Genomic DNA, 27,471 nt, shown 5'->3' on the forward strand with positions numbered 1-27,471 from the left:
TCAGAAAAAGTCTTACCTCTGCATAGGTAACACGTAAGCCCTGTGAGTATAAAGTTTATATCAATGTTCGTGACCCATATTTCCGTATCCATGATACAACTGCACGGCCATTCTCAAATGTAATGGGGCGAATGTTGCCTCAGAAACGATTGATTTTGTAATAGCCATATATTTACGATTTTTTAGAGACAATATACGGTTCAGAATCGCCTTTGTGTGGTTTTTCATCAATTAACTAACAAATGAACTTAAGAAGCGATGCGAGCATCTTTTCCATAGAAACACACAACGAGGATATAGCTCATAAGAGCGCTGACGATATAGTGAAGTAATTGTTCTTTTTTAAATGTATCCTTGATATCTTCAGACAATCTATTCTGAAAGCCTTAACATAAAGCTCAATTTTCCTTTAGCAGATATGGCATTCCCTATATTGAGTTCAGAGAAAAACTCTATATTTGATATCCCTTGGCCCTGCTATGTCTGAGTTGTAATGTGTCATACCGGTAATATCTTGTTTGTTTGTTGTGGAGTTTGGAAGTTTAGTAAGCATCAGAGACACCCTTGCGTAAAAGTGATCGATATATGTCGAGAATGTGCTACATGATAAAGGCCATTTTTTTGGAAGAACATATCATCGCTGTCAATCGTTATCAATGAATTGACAGCAAATTTAAATTCTATTTTTTTTAGTAACTGTTTTACCTGATTGCACAGGTGTTGATTTCAATAAGTATTTGATAATGCATGCTGAAAGGTAGAATGCATTTGAAAATAAATATTGATATCAAAACTACAAGTAGGAAAATTAGCGTGAGATCGTATAAAAGTGTCAGGTTGTGAGGATACATGTGGATCAGTTTGATCACATTTATGGCTTTCTGTTGTTTTTAATTTAAAGACGCAACAATTTTACCTTTTCGGGTAGTCATTTGACATCACTGATGATTCACAACACTTTCACCAAAGTAAAGCAGAATATCAAAAGAAGTTGGTCGTAGCATCACCTTGTCACACACAATATAGTCATCAACAAAGATACAATTGATAGTTTTCCACACATTAACAACTATAGTCGCCGTCAGCTGAAATTCGCAGCGGTTATCGATAAAAATAATCTAAACTATCAATCGCGTTTACTCGAGATATAGTTTTTTTACATTCCATTTATAAATCGTCAAAAGAAAAAAACACTACTGGCCTGCCTTTTAAGTTATTGAACTGTGATAATCCTGACCTTAAAATTTATTTAATCTTCTGAATGCTTTGATCTGGGACTTATTTATACTAGTTTAATAGTCCCAGCTTTGATTGATGCCTTTTTGTATCAATTTATTCCAGAAGTAATTTCAAACTTCCATAATTTAAACTATTACCTATTCCAACTGGTATAACTGTCGCAAAGAATTCTTTTATACATTATAACAATCATCTGCTTCAAAGAGATCCGCCTTTCCAGTTTTCAAGATGCGAAAAATTATGGCATTTAGATCTTTCTTTGTCTTTGGTGTCCTGTCCATGATATATCATGTACTGTTTTAAGGTGGGAGCAAACTGTATCATTTCCAGCTGAATCATCAAAACTACTCACGGATGGCTTTAAATTCCTCATATTCCACATTTCCAGCAAATAGTACAATAATTTCAGTCTTATAAATAATCCTCATTCCCGTACAGAATTTGTAACTGCCTTTATTAAACCAATGTGTCTAGGAATAGATCACCCGTACATGTATGCATCAATCTCTTGATGAGGGAAATAAGTTTCCCAACACCACAAAGTTATATACTTTTGTTAAATCGTATCAAAATGGTCAATTATGTATAAAAATATGCAGCAGAAGTTCATTTAACCAAACAGCTGATTACAACACTTTCAAGCATACATTTTGGTATGTCTAAACACCAAAAAGTCGAAATCAAACTGCTGTTTCCCCGACAGTTTACTGCATTAGAACATTTACATATCAACAGATACCAGAGATGTTATAATAATTTCCTGCTGTATTTATGGTCACCTTTTAGAATATATATCAATCGTTATATTGTAGGCTGTTTTTGTTGAGAAATTAATACCCATATTTTCCTATATAAGCAGTCAAATTAACTGAAAAACCAAATTCATTTCTTTATACATGATAACCCAATATGACTTTTAAAAATGTCATTTCCCAACAAAACAAGGTGGATACATTACAAAAACACATTTATCTCAAAAAGGCTGTTGAACAAAATTTCCAAGTTTTGCCTGGTTTTCTCTGGCATATCCTCTTAAATTAAACAACATAAAAAAAGAATTAAAAAAAAGCGAGAATCTCTTTTTCAATAAAACGATCATTTAGATCAGTACAAGGTCATATGATGTATCGCGGAAGTTGAACACATTTGAAGTTAAGTACGTATATATATATATTTAAACAAGTGTCAACACTAATTTGTGTTATCCTGACTAACTATCAAGTGTAAACTAGAAATTTGTGGTTATTCCTGGAGACAGTATTTGTTTAAGTCGATTTAAATTACTGCTTGAAAAGATAGAAGTGAAATATCAAAATATGTAGGAACTGCAAATATTTCTCCATTGAAGAAAAGGTATGTGTTTCTTTTACAACAAAATTGAATTCCCGATATATTGCTGTCTTCGTTTTAATCGGTTAATTGCGTTTTTGTTCTAAGACTTAAGACATGATTTTTTCATGTGACCGTGACATCATCTTGTGAACATTTTTTTTTATCAATTTACTAAATCAAATTTGAATTTACGACTTAATTATCAGAAATGACTGAAATATCTTTTTCTGTCTATTTTTTGGTGTTATGTCATAATATACAGGAACATTGTTAAGTCATTCTTTCAGTAATACAGGTCTCAATACGAATTGGTTCTCACTTTTGACAATTATATCAACACACAATAGGCATAATCATAGATAACCTATGTGCACGTTGTTGTTTTAACTTTTAGCCTCAATCGTCACTGCAAATATATCAATTGTTGAAATGTGCGTTAAGCCGGTACAATGATAATGATTGTGTAGTAAATAACAGATAAATAGTTATTTTCAAACTCCAAGAAGAGAAATAAATGGGAATTATTTTTGTTTTTTTAGGGACCAGTTACTGCAATTGATACTTTATAGTCTTAAAATACAAACAATACATCGCCCCAATATAATTTGTGTTTGTAGTTTAAAAAAAGGTCTTGCATATACTATTCTAAAGTTTAAAACGAAAACCAATTGTCAATAGATGGATTTGTCATGTAAATATTTGACCACCTGACAAATCGTCTGTATGAAATAGAAATAAAGTTATATTTGAACTATGATTAACTAACGTCGTGTGTCCATATCCAAGTACTTATACTAAATGTTTACATTTACAATTACAAACTCTTCATTTTATGTGTATACGAACTCAATAATGTTTTAAAAAACAAACACTGAACGATCCATGTATATGTTCCCTATTGGAAGATTTTGTTTTTGCGTCAGTTTCGTTATCCTTCAAATTTAAAGATAAAAAACAAAATAATTTCTTCATTCATTTGAGATATTGTAACATGTTGCATCCAGGATTTTTATCTATCAAGAATAGAAATAAAAGCAAATTTCAAAATAAAGTACATTACACAATTGTTTATAATGTATCATTAGTTACTCTCGTTGTTTTGCTAATATACCAACAAAATAATATTTTCTCAGAACAAGTACTTTAAAATCCTTGTATACTCTCTCTGTTGCAGCTTCCGCTTCCCATTATGTTTAAATATATTAATGACAAAGTGTCGGAAATCAATACTTATAGCGACCTCGACGGATGTATTATCTTTTAGTGGAAAACCTCACAAAAAACGCTCTGGATGAAATTCGAAAATTACAGCCCTGGCCATATTATATTTTCAACATAGATATGACTTCTATGAACTATTTCGTAAATAGATTGATGTATAGCTTAAAATTCGAATTCGTTGTATTATACTATTTCTATATTTAGATTCATCATGGACAATACTTACAGAAACCAAGAAAATTTCGACGATGAAAATGTGTATGGTATGAGAAAAATAACATACTTGGAAAAATATGGTGTTAAACACTTTCCCTACCGTGGAAAGCGAAAATACGCACCATCAACTTACCGGTCAGTAGACGGAAGGATGGTTATCTCAAACGATATTTTTGGATTGACAATCAAGCAATTTGAACGAATGTATAAAGATTGTCTAATCAAAAGGAAATTACACGAGCAGTGGATACTAAACCTTAGATATCCTGACAAATCTTCAAATGAATATCTGGAATACTTGCAGAATTGTACAGACTTGAATAAAGGTTACATTTTGATAAACGTATTAGACAATTACACATGTACATGTGTGCACTAAACTGTAGCATAGCACAACAACAAAACAATTCTAATTCAATTTCATGTAATAGTATATAAATCCATAGTTTTTTTTTCATTAATAGTTACTGTATATAAATCCATAGTGTTGAAGGCCTATTTTTGACCTATAATTGTTTACTTTTTACACATTGCAACTGCAACGGAGAGGCTGTTTAATTTACCCTCATATAGCATCTTCTAACTTCAAATGACAACATACAGCAAATTTTATGAATAGTATTTTACATTGAGCATTATTGTCATAGCTATATCATTTCAGAGAGAACGAAATGCCAAATCGAATGTCGTTTACTTCATAAAATGTATATTCAACAATCGTTTGTATACATGTATCACTAATCTTAAGAATCATAATTGTCACATTCACGGTTATTAAGAGCAATCGTATCACAGGCAAGGATACTTCGGAGTTTAGTATGACGTCCATTATCATTGTACTAGTATACATATTTTTTAAAGGGGCAGCTGAAGGACGCCTACGGGTACTGAAGAGAAGACCCATGGGTGGCCTTCGGCTGTTGCCTGATATATGGTCGGATTGTTGTCGCTTTGACACATTCCCCATTTCCTTTCTCAATTTTATACAAAAATTCGTCAAAGACACTAAGCTTATGAGATCAAAGACGAGAGTATATATATATATATAGGAAAATAAAGTATAACTGCCAAAGGGACAACGCTCTATCCAAGTCACAATTAATAAAAACAAATATAAAAGTAAACCATTATAGGTCAAGGTACGGTCTTCAACACGGAGCATATGCTTACAACAGACAGTAAGATATAAAGGACCCCATTAATTACTACTGTTAAACCATTCATACGAGTAAACCAACGCTCAAGTCTATATTAATCAATATACTTCTATTAAGTAGAATATGAATCAACACAAATGTGTACAAACTTACACTGATGAATTACAATATTAGTCTACTATTCTTAAACGTTTTACAATATCTTTGTAAGGTAAGCAATATATACTTGGTATATACAAACAATGAACTGTATGGAATGACCGCCTGATTTTTTTTTCTATCTACATTGAGTACAAACGTAAGTCTGGTGTACAGTGTTACTAACTATACTCATACCGATATGTTCGTCTACTTGACACATTTTGTTGGGTATTATCTATATAAATGGACGTTAGTTTACTGTGTTATGATACATCAATAAATAAACATACTTTCTTATATGAAATTAAGAATGGGAATAGGTAATGTGTCAAAGAGACAACAACCCGACCATAGAGCAGACATGTAGTACACTCTCATATTTACATTATATACATTGTAGAACACTCTCCTTGGTCTGAAAATGAACTGAAAGAAAAAGACTTATTCGAACTTTTGGTAAAGACAGTCGGTACTGAAATAGATATACGTATTCGACAGAGATTATTTATCATACAGGATATGATCGTCAATTTGACAAATAATGATACACAAATAGCGAGTGGGAGTTTGGCAGAGGGACTAGATTTACCTGGAAGTGACATAGATTTAATGTCAGTATGCAATCAAATAGTTGTCAAACGAAATGTACGGGATACTAAATATGTGAAGCATTATAAACAACCGAAGAAACAAACTATATTTGTTATGGAAACAGATAATGATTATCCAGGATTTACAAAACTGCGATTAATAGCCGCCGGAGATACTTTCGATGCAACTCACGAAAGTATTGAAATGACTGCACAAGGTTTATATTTATCAGTTAATGGATTTTTGAAGGGAGTGAAGGAACAAATTCAACACGTGCACCTAATACCACACGGCCCTTGTTTAACATATTCTGATCAAGAACGTGATTTTGCATTCTGCTTTCGATGTACATATTTACCTTATAATGCAGCTTCATGGCCAATGCGTTATCGAAGGCAATGGCCCTCTAATTTCGTGATTGACAAGATTGAACAATACGGATGTTTGATAGTACCCATAGGACCTAAGAATAAGTCAGATTCTAATATATTGTGGAGACTGTCTTTCTCTATGGCAGAAAAACAACTTGTACATTCGTTTAATTTTACTCAACTCTTGTGTTACGGTCTTCTCAAATTAACATTAAAGCGTATCATAAACACAAATGATGATCTCAAAGATTTATTGTGTTCCTATTTTCTGAAGACGGCTTTATTCTGGGTCTCAGAGGAAATAGATATTGACACATTTCAATTGCCTAAACTGTTTTGTTGTTTTTTTCTCTGTTTGAATAAATTGATATCATGGGTGAAAACATGTTACTGTCCAAATTATTTCATACCTGAACATAACATGTTCCTCGAAAAGATCACACCAGATAACAATACAATGCTACTATGTGTATTGAACACCTTACTGGTTGACGGAGTTGAAAGATTGATTAGTGGTTTATTTCCGCTCACCAATAGACATAATATTTCAAAGAGTGAATGTTCGTTCATTAAACTCGACCTTCTATTCTACAGAATAAGTGGGAGTAGGGTTGTACGCCACATGTCAGAGTGTTATAATGTACAGACACTAACTGAATCTTTACGAAAGTCAGAAAGGTCCACGTTCATTAGTGACGTATGTCAATATGAATACAACAGAATAAGTAAATTTGCAGTACAACTACTACCACCACCAATCGTAATTAATAAAGAGTTCGACATACTTAATTTTTATCATAGACATTTACAAGACTATATCAAGACAGATGCCGTGTCCGGTTGGTTGTTGTATGCGTCGTTTTATTATGTGACAGGACAGTACAACGTAACACTCAAACTGATAGATTATGTTCTATCAAGATGTTCACCTAATATGGTGAACATGGAATATATCTATTGTGAAGAACGTATCAATAGTTACACACAAAATGTTCATTCTAAAATGACATTTCTTGAAAGGATGAAAATAGCTGTTGTAGATACTGTTTTTTACGCGAAACACTCCTCATTAATCCCAGATGAACTACAACTGGAGGTGCAATATAGTGATATTGGTATTCTACCTATCACAATGTGTCACTGCCTTCGATATCTATGCTATAATCATCTTGGTGAAAGTATCAATAGACAGCAAGCTTTACGGGCTTTGCATTTGCGAGTAAGAGAAGATTGTCATAATGAATTTTACCGAGCATCTGATGCATTAACAATACTCGGAGTATGTGTGGAGTTATCAGGAGATAAGAATGCAGCGTATAAGTGTTTTCATGAGGCATTACAATGTGATTATATAATATGTCCATCAGCAGAACTCCGCGTTTCTCAACTTGTTGACGTCTAATATACGCTTCATCTTTGTACTGTCTAAGTTCAATGAAATTTACTTTGAAACGAATGTTCCATTAAATAAATAAAAATTAATCTTGAAGAATTACAATTTAAGTCACATTAAATCCGCGCTTTATAATGAGTGTACGTTCCACATTGTAGTATGCGTATAATATAATGTATGCAATATGTTAATAACAAAGCAAAGAAAAGCAAACATACTATATGAATATACTATTGATATAAGTTTAATCACAGAAATACTGAAAATCCAGAACGGAAAATACTCAAACAGTAAAATCAAATGATTTAACACATCATGACAATGTTTCTATACAAAATTCGCAATGGCGAAATGATTAAAAAGTGTAACAGTAACTCATTTGTCTATAAAACAACTGTGGTAAGGAAGTCAATATGGCCTCGTATTTTAACTTATTAGAAAATACCAAGATATACCAAATTCCAAGGTGAATTGATTGTATCAGTCGGTTGAGAATAAAACTTTTGAGCAGAGTACTGAAGTATTTTAAAAGCTTTAGATAAATACTGTTTTCCGAAAATTAGCTATCCTATCAGATTTTCTTGTCAAAAGGAAAGATTTTGATTTTTCATAAACATGTCATAAGAGATTTGTGTTAAAAACCAGAGGACATTTTAAACATTGCGTTTGACTACAGCAGTATTTTAGCACTATTATTTATGAAAACGAAACGAGACGATTTCCATTGTGTTATTAAAAATTTTCCCACCTAAGCAGAAATTTTCAAAATTACCCGCGTTTGAGTATACCTAAACACATACAATATTTGAGAACTAGCTCGTAATTTATAAAACGTTAAAAATGCCAGATAAATTAAAGGGTTATTGACTTGTCAGAAAACATGAAACAAAAAACACATCTTGGTCTTTTTCTCGAAGTGTTCATCGTTAATTAACAAGACTCAATTGATAAACAACCAGTGTCTACGTCACAATTAATACAGTATTGAGTTTGAAATTGTGTGTTTTTATCCCAGACAAACATTACCTTAGCTGTGTTTTGCACAAATTTTTAAATTTTTGGATCCTCAATGCTCTTCAACTATATACAAATGCTACATAACATAATGCCTAAATCAAGTCAGGAGTATGACAGTTGTTATCCATTAGTCTGATTTTTTGGGGCTTTTAATTTTGCCATTTGATTAGTGATAAGAATTTTCCGTAATATACGTTTTATCTGAGTTCAGTTTTTTTGTGATTTTACTTTTACAGAACAATTTTGTGGTGTATCTAACGACCTAAGACAGCCAAATTCTAAGTAAAACAGAAATGTCGTATCGGTCAATGAATTCATAATGTTTATTTTTATGTTAACGTAGTCTCATTTTTGTCATTCGTTTAAATAATTTTGTTGAATCAATTTTGTTTAAGGAACTCATCTCGACTAGAAGCGTTCTTTAAGTGTAAGCATTTACAACCGTATGTTAACATGATATAATGTGACATGTACAGATGGCATGGTACGAATGATAAATTTAATTGACATTAAAATCTGTGTCATGGCTGTTTGGCTTACTAATAGTTTTATTACATCGGAAATAAATAAATACCTACCGTTGATTAACAAAAAGGTTGAGTATACCAAGGATTTTTAAAAACGCAACTTAATTCGTCAAAACTACCGACACGTTAATAATACATTCAAATTAATTAGTCTTGTCAACAAACATGCAAAAACATATGAAAATAGTGGAACTGCAATTCAAACTAATATATAAAGAAGACAGGCACTCGTTTATTTATAAAGGCAACAGTAGTTTACTGATGTTTAATTATCCTAAATCAAATAAGATAACATTATTAAGAAACACAATGAAAAAATCGCTTAAACGCCAAAAGGATCGAGATTGCGTCTTTTGACAAGAAAAGCCACTTTTACTATCCCCATACCACCATCATTTGAATTCATACAAAATAATACAATCTGAGCTAGGACACCATCGATTAGACACAATGAACAGACTTTAAACTACTTATAGAGCTAGTAATCAACTTCAGAAAATACAAGTTTTATGTCAGAAGTATGACATTGACTTTCCATTCACCTCATTGGTTGAAGTATCGAACAAATGAATTGTCAATTTTATGGACTTCCACTTTTCCATAGAATTCGGTATTTTGCTTCTACTTTCAATCTGATGTATAGAATTAATGTCGCTTGTACAATATATAACTGTCACATGGTATTGGTCAACATATTTTTTTTTAAAGGTCGATGGTTATCAATCTTCCGTTTTCTTTAAATGAGTGTGTATTATCATGCACGACCGTAGTGTATAAAAAAAATACGATGGAGAATAGGGTATGTAACTGTTGAGATGTCTTATGTTTAAATTCAAGTTTAAATCATCATGTTTGTCTTTGATTTCAGTTTAGGTCATCTATTTGTTTCGATGCTAAATATAATATATATGTATGATGCAAACCTTTTTGTAGCATCTTTTATCTCATGTTTACAAACGTCTATATGATATGTAACATGTGAAGCTCACAATATAGTGTATAAAACGGATGACAAACCAGCTTCAATGTATATGTAAGTGAAATTAGCCGCTAAGTCTTTTAAAAAGTACAACAATACTGAACTCCGAGGAAATTGAGAGTCTCAAATCAAATGGCAAAATCAAATGATAAAACACATCAAACGAATGGACATAAAATGTCACATTCCAGACTTGGTAGAGACATTTTCAGATGTAGAAAATGATGGATTTATAGGGCTCAACCTCTCACATGTATGACAGTCCAAATCCACTATATTTACAACGATGCGTGAAAAAACAGACGTTATAGGTACAATTGTCAAAATATGTATACAGCAGTCATCACAGTGTCACAATCTCAAAACAAATATATATTTAACGAAGAAACGCAAAAACCATTTATCAAACTTTACAACGACATGTATTGCTTACTTATGTGTTGTTTTAAATCAACCAATAAAAAGTTAAAACACAAAAACATCAGGGATCGAACTCCGAGGAAAATTCATAAAGGAAAATCCAAAATCAAAAGTCCAAACACATCAACCGAATGGATAACAACTGTCATATTCCTGACTTGGTACAGGCATTTTCTAATGAAGAAAATGGTGGATTGAACCTGGTTTTATAGCTAGCTAAACCTCTCACTTGTATGACAGTCGCATCAAATTCCATTTCATTGTCAACGATGTATAAACAAAACAAACATACTCAAAGAGTAAAAATGTCAAAAATAGGGGTACAGCAGTCAATATTGTGTTATCATCTTAATATCACTATATGTAACAAATGTAACGAAGAATCACAAAAAGGCATACATCAAATTTAACATACTCATTTTGCTTTTCTTGTACCACTTAATTTATGTATATAAAGTCTACCCGTGAAGGAAAGAAGGTTTTCATTGCTGGAGTAAAAATGCGCGTTTGAAATTCGTACAGGTAGACATAAAAATAATTTTGTCGTTCAAAGTATGCAGGCATACATACATGCATCACCATAAAAACAACAAATGTAACGAAGAAGCACAAAACGGCATACATCAAATGTAACATACTCATTTTGCTTTTCTGATACCACTTAATCTATCTATATAAAGCCTACCCGTAAAGGATAGAAGGTTTTCATTGCTGGTGTAAAATTGCGCGTTTGAAATTCGCACAGGTAGACATAAAAATAATTTTGTCGTTCAAAGTATGAAGGCATACATACATGATTAGTCACGTAAAGTTGATATAAGAAACAACAGACTCAACAGTAAATATAATAATAATAAATAAAATAATGTGTGGTTCAAAGTATGACGGGATACATGTCGTACAGTTTCACGTCACATGTATTACATAAAAAACAGACTTAACAGAAAAAGTATTATTATTGAATAAAATAATTTTGTCATTCATAGTATGTCAAGATCTATAAGTAAGAGTAATTTAAGTAAATGAAATAATTTTGCGTTCAAAGTATGATGTCTTTATATAACCACGGAGTCAATTCAAAAGAATATCTCAAAAATTGACTTAACAGTACAAGTTATATTAAAAATAGAAAAAAGACAAATACAAGAACAATATAACACGTTATTAAGATGACAACCAACGTCAGTACGCAAAATCTATACTTCAAGACCATCTTGTATTATTTGTGAAGTTGATACGGAATATTTATCAACGAGTTCTGGGTATCTTCCGATGAACTTTTTTAGAAAAAGTACGAGACGTTCTTTGACATACCCCTGGTTCATCAACTTTCTGCTCAGACACTGGTGACGATTTACAAAGTCTGAATAGGAGCTGCAAGCTCTTGAATACCTAAAAAGTTGGGAAATGTATATTCCATATGCAGGTGAAGTTGGTATATCACTACTAAGGTGGGGGAAATCGATAATTTCAAAATAAAAGTCGTCTCGTTTGTAATAGATTCTGGTACTGAGATGACTGTGTATGTCAAATTCGAGGTATAAGTCTAAAAATGAGGTGGAGGAAGCCGTGTATGTTGTCTCTTTAATTTCTAGTTCTGATGGGTATATTAATGGAACCCAATCAGAAAAGTTCGGATTGTTAATGGAAAGAACATCATCAATATATCTGAAAGTGAAATTAAATAACCTAGCTTCTTTGATTTTCTTGTTTTTAACAAGTGTCTGAAGGAACTCCGATGCATATGAAAATAAGAAGAGGTCTACAAGGAGATGCGCACAGTTCGTTCCCATAGGAATGCCGACAATTTGTTGAAAAAGTCTACCTCCAAATTCAACAAATATATTGTCAATAAGAAACTCTAGCATACTGATCATTTGTTCCTCTGTGTAGTGTTTTACCCTTTTGTTCCTTATTAACAAAATATGCCTTATGGTATCCCAACGTGATAAATTTATAGCGTGTGCTACCATTTTTATGATGAAAAGCATTGTGGATTATATCTTTTAGACGTTTTTTTAAAATTTCACATGGGGAATGGTTGTATACAAGGTTGAAAAATCAAAAGTTTTAATAGAACTAATTTCAGAAAAAGATCGAGATTTAAAATTATCCAGAAGTTCTTCAGAGTTTTTAAGAATCCACATATGATTAATACCACTACGTGAGTAAACAGTTTCACAGTATATCTGAAGACCCTCTTTACCTGCGGACATAATTTTAGTCAATCTAATGGACAATTCTTTAGTAGAACAAGCAGATGAGCCAGCAATGTACCGTTGTTTGTACGGAATTTTGTGAAGTTTAGATATCCAATACAAACAAGGTAAGTCCTCCGATTTGTTGTTCAATGTAATGTTCATAGAAGCCATGAATGACTTATGATTCGCTAAAATCTCATCCTTGTCAAATGATATGTTTTTGTATGTGGGATTACCTGAGTGATAATTTATTCCTAAGACACTCGTAGTAATACGATTTACATATAAAGACAATATTATTTGAAGCTTTGTCCGCTGGAACAACAACATACTTATCTTGAAGAGATGATAGGCATTTTACTGCCTCTTTGTCACTAAAAATGGACTTGGGTCGATCATTCACACAGTTCTTCAACTTATGAATGCGACTTTTATCAGAGACCTGATTGTTTTGACCCATTCTGACAATGTGTCCAGTTGAACTTCTTCTCGTTTAGCCCATGCTCTGGCATATTTCTCAATGGAATCCATAATTATTTTGAAGTTATGGTTCAAATTGATCTGTTGGGGTTCTCTAAACTTGGGACCACGAGAAATCACCTTTCGGAGATTTTCATGTTGAATTATGTTTAGATCCCCAGTAATAACATGACCAGAGGGGCTGTAATTGGAAGGCGAGTGGGAACAGTCACATGTCAGAGGTTCTTTTTAGGTATTGTTCTATATCAACATGATCAGGGTCCTGTAATGCTTGTTTATAGTTAAATATTTTGGGTGCAATGGTTTTGGTGTAACTGTAGGATACAATAGGAACAGACTGGATTTTCAAAATATAATTTCACATGGGGAATGGTGGTATACAGGGTTGAAAAACCAAAAGCTCTGATAGAACTAATTTCAGAAAAAGACCGTGATTAAAAATTATCCAGAAGTTCTTTAGAACTTTTAATAATCCACATATGGTTAATTCAACTGAGCGAGTAAACAGTTTCGCAGTAATTCTGAAGACCCTTTTTATTGTTTTTGTATGTTGGATTACATGACATGAGAGCTCATTTATTCCTGATGCTTTTACAAGACATTCGTAGTAATTCGATTTACATACTAATGGCAATTTATTTGAAGCTTTGTCCGCAGGAACATCAACATACTTATCATAAAGAGATGATAAACATTCCACAGCCTCTTTGTCTCTTGAAAGGGACTTTGGTCGATCATTCACAGTTTTTCAACTTATGAATGTGACGTTTTATCAGACACCTGATAGTTTTAACCCATTTTGACAAAGTGTCCAGTTCTACTTCTTCTCGCTTAGACCCGGTTCTGGCGTAGTCCTCAATGTATTCCATATTTATTTTGACGTTATGGTTCCAATTGATGTGTTGGGTTTCTTCAAACTTAGGACCATGAGAAATCACCTTTCGGAGATTTCCATGATGAATTATCTAGTTTTGATCCATCTACCAAAAAATAGTTATTACAAACATTATCTGCCAATCAGAAAAGCATATAACTTCAGTGTTATACAGAAAGCTCTCCCCTAAATGGGCGGTCCATGATGACGTATATTTATTTACTGAATTTACCCCTATAAATAACTGTATTATTATGAATTGTCTACCTTTCAACTTCGTTTAAGACAAACATTGTTATATCCAATGTCAGTTTTGACAAGAAGCGTATAAGAGAGACAACTCCACTTTGGTCCTATATTTCAATTAAATTATGAAATTTCACAATATTATGGTATTTCCTATTTGCCTCGACTGTACTGTTTCTGTGTAGTCGCGTGGTGTCGTCTTTGTTTTCTTCGTGATTAAGATACATGTTTTTCAACCAACTAAACAGATAGTTAGATTTCAAGTTAATCATATAAATTACTGATGTGACAGGAAGTTCAAGTTATAGTAACATGATAACGTAACGTATGAAGGCACATATATATGCAACAAAATTAGTTTTACTATGATGTCCTAAGCTATGTCAAAACGAATATTTTGGAATTGCGCAAGGTCAATTTGTTTTTAAGACAGTTAATGGGCCTGGCGTCTTTACACTAAGATCGTTGAATTTGTACTGATGGCTATTTTTGTCTGGGTACACAGGGTACTCATATAAATTTCACCTCAAACGAGCTTATACGTGAAACTCACGTGAACATGTTCTTGTGAATTGTCCCCTCCCCCCCCCACCGAAAAAAAAGCATTTTCATGATTTTAGTAAAATAAAAAAAAATACAGATGTTATTTGTAATTTTATTTTGAAAATTCACGTGAAAAAGATTCTTTGGATTTTCATTTGATATTTCCGGTTGTTTTACGTGTTATTCACATTAGCGAACTTTCCCTGTGTAAACATCATGATGGCTTAGGTATAAATGTGTTTTCAAATAGCTTTCAGTGACTGCGAGCACAAGTTTATCAGTACCATATTTTTTTTCTATTCGTTTCGTGCTGATCTTTCAGTCAAACCCTTTCAAATTATTTTATAGTTTGTTCTCATGTTGTACTGTTACACTTATAATCCAGGTTATGAGAGGTTTGTTATATCCCGTATAACTTTTTAAAAGTCTCAAGTCAGGAGTCATTGATTCCCTTTGGATGGTGTCTGCCATATTTGTTTTCGTCTATTGTTAATAGCATCAATCAGCCGGTTGATTTTCTCTTTTGAAGTGTCTTACATTTGTCATACCGGGACCTTTCTACTTTACTCGATGATACGGGTTTTGCTTATTGCTGAAAGCCATACAATGACCTGTATCAAATGTGCATAGTTTTTTCATTGGCAATCACATCACTGCAATTACTTTAAATCAAAGATTTATGACATATATATATTCTATTTTATACACGCACTGTGTACCAAATAAATTGATCCTTGAAATTGACAAAATGACAATAAAGGTCAGTGATATTCATGCCTGTTTACTTTACGATAACATCGATGTGCAACGTGTTCATGATGTTACATATGATACGTTAATTACAGTGTAACTTTAAGCTTGGACAAGTTAATCTTTTTTTAGATCTTTTGTATTATGTCGTACGAATTCGTCATAACTCGGCCGATTCCGTACCTTCATCGGATAGACGGAGTGTAGCGGAGTCTCCCGAGGATTGCCGATTGATCAGATAGAAGAAGAGTAGTGTAGTCACCCGATACTTTTGCGATTGAACGCTGACAATTTCTTATTGAAAAACATGGCTAACTTCAGAGAAAAGGTTGTCCTTATAACAGGTAGGAATCATGTTCTGCTATGCGTCTAACTTTTCTAAAACATTTAAAAATTATCAAATTTGCTGTATATTATACATTGCAAATGTGTATGCATTTTTTTCATAGTAATACATTACTTTCGGAAAGTCCTTGACGATAATAATTACCTTGTCATAAAAAATATCAAGGAGACTGTAATTTCAATTGAACTGACTTGATGAAATGACAATTCTAGATTTTAAAATCTAGACATAAAAAAGGCACAGTTTCAAATTTGTTAGCCGACATAACGTTAAAACAGCGAATCAAAGAATTCAACTTTATTTAAAACAATGAACAATGCTGTTGATTAAAAATTACCAATTCAAGACCTTTTTGTTCTCAAAATTTATCAGGAGAAGACAAAAAACAGTCTTTTGATTTAGAAGCATAGATAGAACACTGTTGTTGATCAAATACTACTCTTTGCATTCCAGGCCTTTTTGTTTTCCAAATAATTAATATTACTTATAATTGAGAAGTTCCAAGTCAGTCGTCGACTTTAAAGTGAAAGATTTTGAAAGAAAAACAAATTTTGCATCTTATAATCTTAATGATTGTATCAGGTGACAATACTTAAGCATGTTAAGATCCAGGCTAGAATGAGGCTAACACATAATTAGATATTTAAATTAAGTCACGGACCCGCCGCTATCGCAGGTGTGTTCTGATATAATATATAGTGAATACTGATATGTAACAGGAAGTACAAATTATAGTTACAGGATTAAGCACAAGTTTCAAAAGGTTTTAATAACATTTTATCAAAATTTCATATGAATAAAAAGACTATAGGGTACATGTCAATTGAATAGCAACCAAACAAAAAAATTAACCCAAATGACAAATATATAAAACACCGAGCAGTATTCAAGTGCATTTTTGCGACAGACCAACGAAAATATCAATCCTACTATAACGAACATCATTTTTTTCAAACGTTAGTTCATTAATTTAATGTTGAGTGATGCCTTATCAAGAGATATGATTACAAACGAATTTAACAGGAGAACATTGGCATTTGACACAAAACTACTTTTTGAAGCTGTTCGTTTTGCTCAATATTTGATTTTGGAGTAAAATTGAGAATTGAAATGGGGAATGTGTCAAATAGACAACAACCCGACCGTAGAAAAAAAACAACAGTAGAAGGTCACCAACAGGTATTCAATGTAGCGAGAAATTCCCGAACTCGGAGGCGTCCTTTAGCTGGCCCCTTAACAAAAATATACTAGTTCAGTGATAATGAACGCCATACTTATTTCCAAATTGTACTCAAGAAACTAAAACTGAAATAATACAAGACTAACAAAGGCAAGAGGCTCCTGACTGGGACAGGCGCAAAAATGCGTACTTTTTAATCGGTTGTGTGTCTATTAGAATTTGTCTATTTACTATGTACATGTAACCGTCTGTAATCCGAATAATGATTTGTTTTCAAGAGTTAATAATTTGTCGTAGACTTGTTAACTTTTAATGTACACAAAACTTCTTTTTAATTGTGACATCAGTAAAAATAAGAAAAAGATCGCCATTCTAAAATTATTGTTTTTTACAATAAGCAGAGCTAATTGGCCGATCTAGTGGTTTTGGGTCCGGGGACCGGAACCCCTAATTCTTTGTATTTATTTATATTCTAAATGTTTTTAATTATTCTAACATTTTGAACGTTTCATGGTGTTCCGGCAGTTGCTACCCTCAGTTTTCAAAAAGCTGGTTCCGCACCTGTAGATTGTATTTAAATTGATCTTTCAGGAGCAAGTTCTGGTATAGGAGAAGCCACCGCTCTAAAGTTAGCAGAACATGGTGCCAGCTTATTTTTAGTGGCTCTTGAAGAAGACAAATTGCAAATTGTACAACAAAGGTGCATGGAAAAGGGTTTAGAAGAAGAAAAAGTAAGTTATTCAAATCTTGATATGATATGATTTTGTCGCTCATTTATTAAGATCATCAGAATGATTTTATAAAAGGTATACTCAACCTTGTTTTATAGTGTTTCATAGAAATTTAACTAAACTGACTGCTGAATATGAATTGTTTTTTTTCAATATTTCACTTGTATTTATGATTTCACAAAAACAAAATTAAATCATACTTATTCTTTTTTTTGTATTTCTAGTAGATAATGCCCCTTTAACCAATACTATGATTATCGCCTTCTTGCGTTTTTTTTTTAACAAATTTAAATGTGTAGCCTTTTCTACTATGAGTACTGATATATTAACACATGTAACGAATAGGCATGATTACTTTTATCTTCTTAGATAGGGTTTTGCAGTGGGGACTTATCTCAATCTGCATTCAGGGAAGAAACTGTTAAGAACCTGATACAGAAATTTGGAAGATTGGATATATTGGTTTGTTTAATATGATATAAATATACCTTTTATTCACCATTACAAAAGAAAATATGATGTGACCACCAAAAAAGCAGCGACCCAACAAAACTAAGTCAACATCCAGTTAATATTCGATCAACAGATACAAACATTTATTATTCCTATATGACATAGTGCTAACATTGGAAATCGTACCTTTTTTCAAGTTTTGTGTTCGGAATGTATCTTTTGTTGATAAAACGTTTATGCTTTGGCAATAAAAAAAACCAACATATGATAGTACAGCGATTCATTTTGTCAAACAAAAACAGGGATAAGGTATCGACAAACTTGATGACAGAAAAATAGAAGCAATTTGGTTTTCATGGCAAAGTGTAACTGTATCTAGTAAATCTAAGATAATTACAATGTTCTTGTTTTACAATGTATCAAAAACAAATTGATTTCATCGAAAAAGAGAAAAGATAGAATAATTATGTTTTACTTTTATAAGATATATGTAGTCCCAAATATTTGTGGCTGACGCCACTCAGATATGAAAAGACTATATCTCATACACTGTGGATACATTCTTATTCGTGGGATATTTATTTTCGTGGATTTCGTGGGTAAAATCGAACCACGAATTCAAATATTCAACGAAATGCACATGTTCTATAGGTTTGTATGCAGACTTTTGCAACACCACAAAATTAAATATCCACGAAAATGCAATGTTTACTGAATCCACGAAAATTGATACTCACGAAAATCAATGAATCCACAGTATGTCCATACGTTTCGGGCTGATATTGCAGGCTATGCTATGTTTTCACATGTAAGTGAAACCAAGGAAGAGGATTACGACAGATTTGTCGATGTAAACCAGAAGGCGAAATTATTCCTGGCACAACTATGCTTGTCTTCTCTCAAAGAAGCAAAAGGTTTGTTGGTATGAGGGGAAACTAAATTCTTTCTGTCACAACTATGCTTGTCGTATCTAAAAGAAACAAAAGTAGATATGATTAGATGGTGTATGAGTCCAATGAGACAAATCTTCATTCAAATAACAATTTATAAAAGTAAACCTTTATAGATCAAGGTACGGCCTTCAACACGAAGCATTGGCTTACAACGAACAGCAAGCTTTAAAAGGCCCCAAAAATTACTAGTGTAAAAAACAAAAGTTTTGTTTTTATGAGGGAAAATTAAATTCTTTCTGGCAGAACTATGCTAGCCATACCTCAAAGAAACAAAAGGTTTGCTAGTTCGATAGAAAACTTATTTCTTTCTAGCAAAACTATGCTTGCCTTATCTCTAAGAAACAAAATATTTGCTAGTATAAAGGAAAACTATTTTTTTCTGGCACAACTATGCTTGCCCTATCTCAGAAAATAAAATTTTTGCTAGTATGAGGGAAAACTTTCAAACTCCTGTCACATAAATAAAAATCTTACTTCCCATCATTTTAATCGACAAACTTTTACTTAGAACAAGAAATTGTGATCTCACGGTATGTTCTCACAGTATTTATAACAATTGGAAGTAATTCAGGCAAATATTTTACATGCGGAACGGTTTCACCTATTCCGGATCCTTTACATAAATATAATCATATTTTATAATGATTTATCATTCACGATGTCTTGAACGAATGGTACATGATATAGTAAAGCTTAGCTATAATTCAATAGTAGCATCAGGACCGAAAACTTGTGTTTCTCTAAAAGAAAGTCATAACGAGAGATTATAGATATTTTGTGGATTTTAACTATTTCAGAATCTGTATTAATATAGAAGTGTTACCATTTATCGGCAAAACGTTCAGGTTTTGGCAATCAAACCAAAAAATACAAGATAGTTCAGCGATTCATTTTGACATACAAAAGCAGTGATAAAGTATCAACTTGATGACAGAAATATAGACGCAATTAAGTTTTCATTGCAAAACATAACAATAAAATATCTGCTGAAAGTGTTACTGCATCCAGTAAATTTGAGATAATGACACTGTTCTTGTTTTATCAAAACCAATTGCTCTCATAGAATTAGAGAAAAGATAAAATAATTATTTATTACTTCTTTGCAAATAAGATATAGGTAGTCCCAAATCTTCGTGGCTAACGCCACTCAGATATGCGAAGACCGTATCTCATATATGTACATACGATTGAGGCTGACATTGCAGGCCATGTTATGTTTACAAATGTAAGTGAAACTAAGGAAGAGGATTACGACAGATTCGTCAATGTGAACCAGAAGGCGAAATTCTTTTTGGCACAACTATGCTTGCCTTTTCTCAAAGAAACAAAAGGTTTGTTAGTATGAAGAAAAACTAAATTCTTTATGGCACAACTATGCCTGCTTCATCTAAAAAACAAAAGGTCTGTTGGAATGAGGAAAAAAATAAAGGGGTACTTTTGATGGTATTTTACTTTGAGAAAAAACATATAGGGTTCAGTAAGTTTACATGTTTGCTAATTACCAGGAAGGGTAACTATATAGACGCAATTAAGTTTTCATTGCAAAACATAACAATAAAATATCTGCTGAAAGTGTTACAGCATCCAGTAAATTTGAGATAATGACACTGTTCTTGTTTTATCAAAACCAATTGCTCTCATAGAATTAGAGAAAAGATAAAATAATTATTTATTACTTCTTTGCAAATAAGATAAAATATACTTTTAAGTAATTAAAATGTTCAATGTAGGGTAATATAATCTACATGTCGAGTATGAGATCAACGATACCGGTAAGTATATTTAATTTATAATTTAATATTTTATGTATTCTTTAATCTGACCCTGAAAATAAAAATGAAATCGTACTGTTCTGTTCGATTACTGTGTTAATTGAAACGGCACCCAACAACACAACAAAAACATCCATATGTCAATATACTGTCTTCAACAATAATTTGTATGCTGTCTAATTAATGTACCATCTGAACAGGAAAGCAGTTTTCTTGGGAAGTTAACCATATATTTGCACTTGAAAGATAAAAAGAAAGCCAAAAATGTTTAAAATCATAAAATCTATCATAAAAAACACATTTGGAATGCATTACATATATAACTCCTTAGTAACTTCGTTACTTAAATTGTAATATAAATTGGCAATGCAAAATTACTATGTAAATTGAAATGTAAATAAAAAAAAATGTTTTGATGTTTTTCAGCAACCGGACACAGTAGTTTACTGCATGGCAAAAGTAGCTATTGATATGCTTACAAAATGTCTAGCCAAAGGTAACAGATATTTATTATACAGTAATATTTCGAGATGAAAAATTTAAAGGCGGGAATTGCCGGAATCGTCAACCAATCAAATCATTGTAAAATGTCATGACTTGTAATGATTGCATTGACCATTTCAAAATTTAAAAAAGCCTTTTAACACATAGCTTTAGTGATGGCATAGTGCTTGATATAATTGTATCTTTTGTGCATCTCTACATTTTTCAAAACTAACTTTTATTTAAATAAGTTGTGCAATAATATTTTATATTCCTCCCTAGTTGTGTCTGTCCCTACATCAACTTATTGCTCCTTTAAGTTCCAAACCGTTGTTGTATTATATAAACACTCCCCCTTTATCCCAAAATGTGTTAAGCTCTATTTGCATGTTTAAAACACTGGATAAATGATCATAGCTAAGAATATATAACGAGTTTAACTTTATCGACGCATACAGTTATATTGATTAAATACATTTCTTTCAGAACTAGGTCCTCACGGTGTAAGAGTGAATGTTATCAAGTAAGTTTTAATTATTTGGTGATGTAGTACCTAGAACGTTATAGACAAGTACAACCTTCTTGATTTGTAATGAATAAACAGTTGGTCCCTTAACTTTCAGTGCCAGAAATTTTAAAATTATGTAATAGCTGTTACATGTATTAGGTGCACATGACAGCCTAACAGAGGTCAACTGATCTTTGAATATTGTCTTTTCCGGCACTATATGTAACATTGGTTGCATTTATTGCAAATAAAACTGATTTTGGTTTTAGTTTAAGGTTTTGAACTGGTTTCCAAAACTAGTTTAGGTTTTATCGAAATAGTTTCAAAAATAAACCCAGCTCAGGCACAGTTAAACAAATGGGTGGTTTCCATGAACAATATTGAAACCATAACAAAAATGGCTGAAGCATATCTTTTACTACTGGACTTGATAACAGATGATGAAAGCATGATAGGTTTTATCAGTTTCACAAGAGTGTCTCAAAAAGAAAGCTAGTCTTCTCAGTTATATCATGCTTGGCAGCTAAACGTAGACAAATCGCCAGGGTGAAAATTTATGTTGAAAATGTAATGCCCCAATACACACCTGATGACTTTAGGAATCGTTTTAGAATGATTAGATCAAGATTTGATGCACTATCTTTAAGCTTATCTCCTCAGTTGGCTGTGGGTGTCAAGGGTGGCATCATGAAAGTTTCTATAGAAAAGCAGCTATTGATTTTTATAAGATATGCATCATGTCAACACATTTTGACTGAATTAGCTGATATGTTGGTGTATGTGAAGCAACCGTTCATACTATTATACATCGAACATCTTCAATTATTTGCTCGGATTTGTTTAGTTAAATGGACTTCTGGAATGAAAGTGCAAGAGACAGTTGACATGTTTTTTCAACACAAAGGTTTCCCTGGTGTTTGAGGCGCGATTGATAGATTACATATCCTCATTAAAACTCTCAAAATGGATGGTGAACAATACTACACCAGAAAAATGTTTCCTTCTATAATATTACAAGCAGTATGTGACAAAAACTTACATTTTCTAGATTCATATTGTGGGTGGCCAGGTCTGTGCATGACTTTTGAGTTCTTAAAAACTCGCCACTGTTTACCAGTGCATCTGATAACAAAGAGGGAATGTTTCTAAGAGAAGACCTAGCGCACAAAATAAATGTCAGTCAATTGTTGATATGCTGGGATAAAAAGATATTGGTCATATTTAATTATCTCCATTAATCATGTTAACAGAAAATGTGTAATTAGACTATATTTATCTGTTTTTTTTATCTGTAACTTTAGCCAAATCTAGATTTTTAATTATTAACTAGTGTAGTTTTTTTTTGTATAGCCTGCCTTTCACGAATGCATGACCAAGTTCATTTTCATGTTTCGGTCCATACTATGACACTGTGTATTATCCATGTTATCTAGGTACTGCTATTTGACTGTTGTACTGTTACTGTAGTACAGTAATAACTCTATGCTAATGTTCAGGCCAAATGTTAGGGATCATTGAGTTCTACATGTTCTAAGCCCCTGCTATTTTTTTTTTCCTTGGATGAAAAACATTTATACATATAGTCGATATTTTTTTAATACATTATGTGTTCAACAATGAAACAGTTTCATATAATGAAATTTGTATTTTTAGCAATAAAATTAAGTCGAATGCAATACTAATACATGTATGTCACTCTGACAATGCTGCAACTCAGACAAACATAACAAAGTCAAAGAGAAATTTTTTTTTAAATCTGTCCAATTATTGTAGTACAATCTAATTTTCATATATTCAACTATCTGTGACATAAGCTGTATTTTTGGTCTTCTTTCTCCATTTTTGCCTTATGCTGTTCCTTTTTTTCAGATAACAACCCCTTCTGTTCTTCTTTAAACTCCTCGTTTATGGTTTCCAAAAACATCAAAACTTCATTACTTTTTTTTTACTTTCTTTCCCTGGTTATTTATTTGATCTGAATCACTTGCCTTCTTCTTTCTTTTACCCTCTGCTGCCAAACTACTTTCATTTAAAGACTCTACATCGCTATCCTCACATGTCGCAGATTCTGCTGATGGCATTGATGAGGTCATTGTGAAGATATGTTTAACATTTGCCATGTACCAATTAGCTCCTTCCATTTTACCATCTTTATTGATTTCCTCTGCAATATCCTGTCAGATGTTTTTTTTCTTGGTCCCAGATTTGTTAAACCTGAAATCATTCTTTACTGTTATATCAATAATCTTCTGTACTTTTTGAGGTTTCCTAGTCTCAATTGAACTACAGGTATTTGTTTTATCCATTGCAGATTAGATATTGGAACTTTTGATGAACCAGCTACTTCTGCTCTATCATGTTTATCTAGGTCACTGTCAGGCTCTGAAATATAATATATAAAATCTGAGGTACTGTGTATGTGCTTAGCATAGCTACCAACGAGCAATCTCCAAGAAATTGAGTACACAAAATGCCATGATGATTTCTTCACCTGTTAACAATCCTACAAAAATTCAGCTGTCTTGAAGGATTTGCTTCAAGGAATTTTATCATTGTTACTAAGAAACCACAATAACAAAACCATATACTCAATCGTTGTAATATTGGTAGAAGTCAGAACAATATTTATGAAGAAATAAGAAATGGGTTCATACCCCGTATCACTTATTTTTCATACATAGGAAATGGATACACACTGAAAGGGATAACAGCCAGTGCAAACAAGGCATATCCCCTCAGTAAATACCACCAGACACCCTAAACAAACCAAGCATCAGATACAAACTACAAACAACTACAAAAGCAAAAAGAAAAAATGCAACCAAACAGGTGTTAGGTACTTTACATCAGAAACATAAACCACAAACAATTTCAACAGCGGAAAGAATCATGCAACCAAAAGTTATTAGATACTTTACAGCTCCAAAGCAGTTACACAGTACAATTCATCATGATTAAGCTTCAGTACAAATACAAAACTCCCAACAGTAGAAGCTGATATATCTTTGATGTTTAAAAGCATACCCTTTAAATCATTTTCTTCATTGTGGTTATTCTCATCATGAACATCCTGCATTGTCATTCCTTCCCCTGAAATAAAAGGTTGATGTATATATATATACTAGAGGCTCCAACAAATGAAACTGCGAGCTACTGCTCACTGATGATACCCCCACCAAAAATACAAAAAAAATAATTTGGAATATTCAAACCATGTGCAAAATGATGTAAGTGTTCGATAAACAGAAAGTTGTTTAGTGATGAATCTAAAAACGCATCACACAGTATAGCTGACTTATATAAACCCTGAAACCAAATTTCAGAAATTCTTATGATGTAGTTCCTGAGAAACGAAAAAAAATTCATGGGACGGATGGACGGTACAACGGACGGGCAGACAGAGGTAAAACAGTATACCCAATTTTTTTTTAAAGCGGGGGTATAATTAGCCTATATCATTCACCAGGAAAACTTAAGTCACTACAAAGGGCTCTAAGGGCCAAATGTGAAAAAAGAAATGTAGTGATTTAAGTTTTCCAGTAGTGATTTTAAGAGATGATTTTAGAAAACCGACCGATCAGAATCAAAGAATGTTTCTGACAGCCATATTTTCATCAAATCGGAACAAAATATTCAACACTTGTTGAAGACATACCACTGTACGTCCCTGCAAATGTTTGTTAAAATCAGCCAAGAGGTTTCAGAGAAGGTGAAAATGTTCAAAGTTAACAGAAGGACAGACATAAAGTGATGGCAATAGCTCACACTTGCCTTTATCGAGGTGATCTAAAAATGTCCTTAGAACTACATGACATGTAAGGAGTTAGTGGACTCATAATCAAGATTTATACGTACATATGTTTATTTGATTATGCATGCTTTTTCTTGTTATAAGCGTGCATCATTTATGTTATTTTTTTGTGTGTTTAATGTCACAAATCAGTTGATTGATATGGTAATACAGATTGATTGTTTGATAAATAAGAATAGAAATGGGAAATGTGTCAAAGACAACTACCACCCTAAAATGTTAAAAATAGCTTAAGGCCGCCAAACAAATAGGTAAGTTACAAACAAAATTGAATCCACAATAGCTATAGATTGCTTACAATTTACTTAGTCATTAGCTGACCATGCATTGAAGTGATATTCTCAAAGTTCTCAAGGTTCACTAAACTTAACTTGAAAATACCTACCTAATGGGCATGTACAAATTATCTGGTCAAAATTGGCCCAATCAATTAGTATGTTTATTATCCATGGATGAATTCCGGCAGTGCATCTTTTCCTGTGTCTGTCAAATTTATTCTGATGTGCTTATCAACATTTTCTCTGTATTTACTGGTAATTACTGGAATATCTGCGACACCAATCTTCTTTCTCATCTTTGCTGCACTCTCTTCATCTTCACATACCAAAGACTTCAAACTACCTTTTGGGACGAATCTGTGATATCTAACTGGAATTAACTCACTTAAAAGGAACTTCAAATTATCCTGAAAAGTCCCAGTACATATATATGTGTAAAATAAATATGTTCATAGAACACAATAGTTATCAAAGGTACCAGGATTATAATTTAGTACGCCAGACGCGCGTTTCGTCTACATAAGACTCATCAGTGACGCTCATATCAAAATATTTATAAAGCCAAACAAGTACAAAGTTGAAGAGCATTGAGGGTTGCCATGCCATCCATGTACATTCATGAAAGTTAAAAGTAAAGTTTGCAATGGAACAGAATATGTACAGTACAATGACAAAAAATAGTATTATTCTTAAAACCCCTATATTTTCTTGTAAAATCACACTTTACAAAATATATTTCACTAGTTTTTATCACACCTAGAATTTTATTTACAATTATGAAGACTTTTATTGACAGTTTAAACTAGACCCGTGAGGGGACCTCACTAAGAAATACCCCCTTTTTTTCGCTCAAGTCCAATTAACTCGCCTTCAAGATGTCCAACTGACAAAATATGTCTTCACGCACATATTCATATGGTGGCCTACCATTGTGTGAAGTTTAATTAAAATCCATTCACTGGCTTAGGAGGAAATGCGCTTACAAGATAATGGACCGATGGACGGACGAATGGGCGGACGCGTGGCATTTCTACATTGTATGTCTCCCGATCTGCATGCAGCGGCGGAAAAAAAATCCAACAGCGCAGAATCCCAAACCAGGTTAAAAAAGATTTTGCACTGTTATTCATTCAGACACACAATACATGACCAGTAACAAGTAAGAAACAACACCTTTATTTATGAAAATTGATGTTTACCTTTTTCATGTGGTTCCATAACCCACTTAACTGAAGGAACGTCCTGTAAACATAGCCTA

The 27,471-nt window shown here is 32.6% G+C and overlaps 1 protein-coding gene across 2 annotated transcripts; it reads left to right on the plus strand.

Moving 5' to 3' along the window:
- The first annotated feature begins 2,396 nt into the window (after positions 1 to 2,396).
- LOC134690970 (uncharacterized) lies at positions 2,397 to 7,703 on the plus strand. Of its 2 annotated transcripts, XM_063551153.1 has the most exons (3): positions 2,397 to 2,592; positions 3,997 to 4,334; positions 5,707 to 7,703. In XM_063551153.1, the coding sequence occupies exons 2-3, from the start codon at positions 4,004 to 4,006 to the stop codon at positions 7,668 to 7,670; spliced, it is 2,295 nt and encodes a 764-aa protein (XP_063407223.1). In that variant the 5' UTR covers positions 2,397 to 2,592; positions 3,997 to 4,003; the 3' UTR covers positions 7,671 to 7,703. The 2 variants fall into 2 exon arrangements, with proteins under 2 accessions (XP_063407223.1, XP_063407224.1); XM_063551154.1 differs by lacking the exon at positions 3,997 to 4,334.
- The last annotated feature ends 19,768 nt before the right edge of the window (positions 7,704 to 27,471 follow it).

Source organism: Mytilus trossulus, chromosome 11 (assembly GCF_036588685.1).
Source record: "Mytilus trossulus isolate FHL-02 chromosome 11, PNRI_Mtr1.1.1.hap1, whole genome shotgun sequence".
Classification (NCBI taxonomy): Eukaryota; Metazoa; Mollusca; class Bivalvia; order Mytilida; family Mytilidae; genus Mytilus; species Mytilus trossulus.

Excerpts from the sequence above, each read along its gene's own strand:
- LOC134690970 (XM_063551153.1), top strand. The coding sequence starts at position 4,004 with ATGGACAATACTTACAGAAACCAAGAAAATTTCGACGATGAAAATGTG. Across the intron at positions 4,335-5,706 it reads TTGTACAGACTTGAATAAAG|AACACTCTCCTTGGTCTGAA; the intron begins GTTACATTTTGA and ends TATACATTGTAG.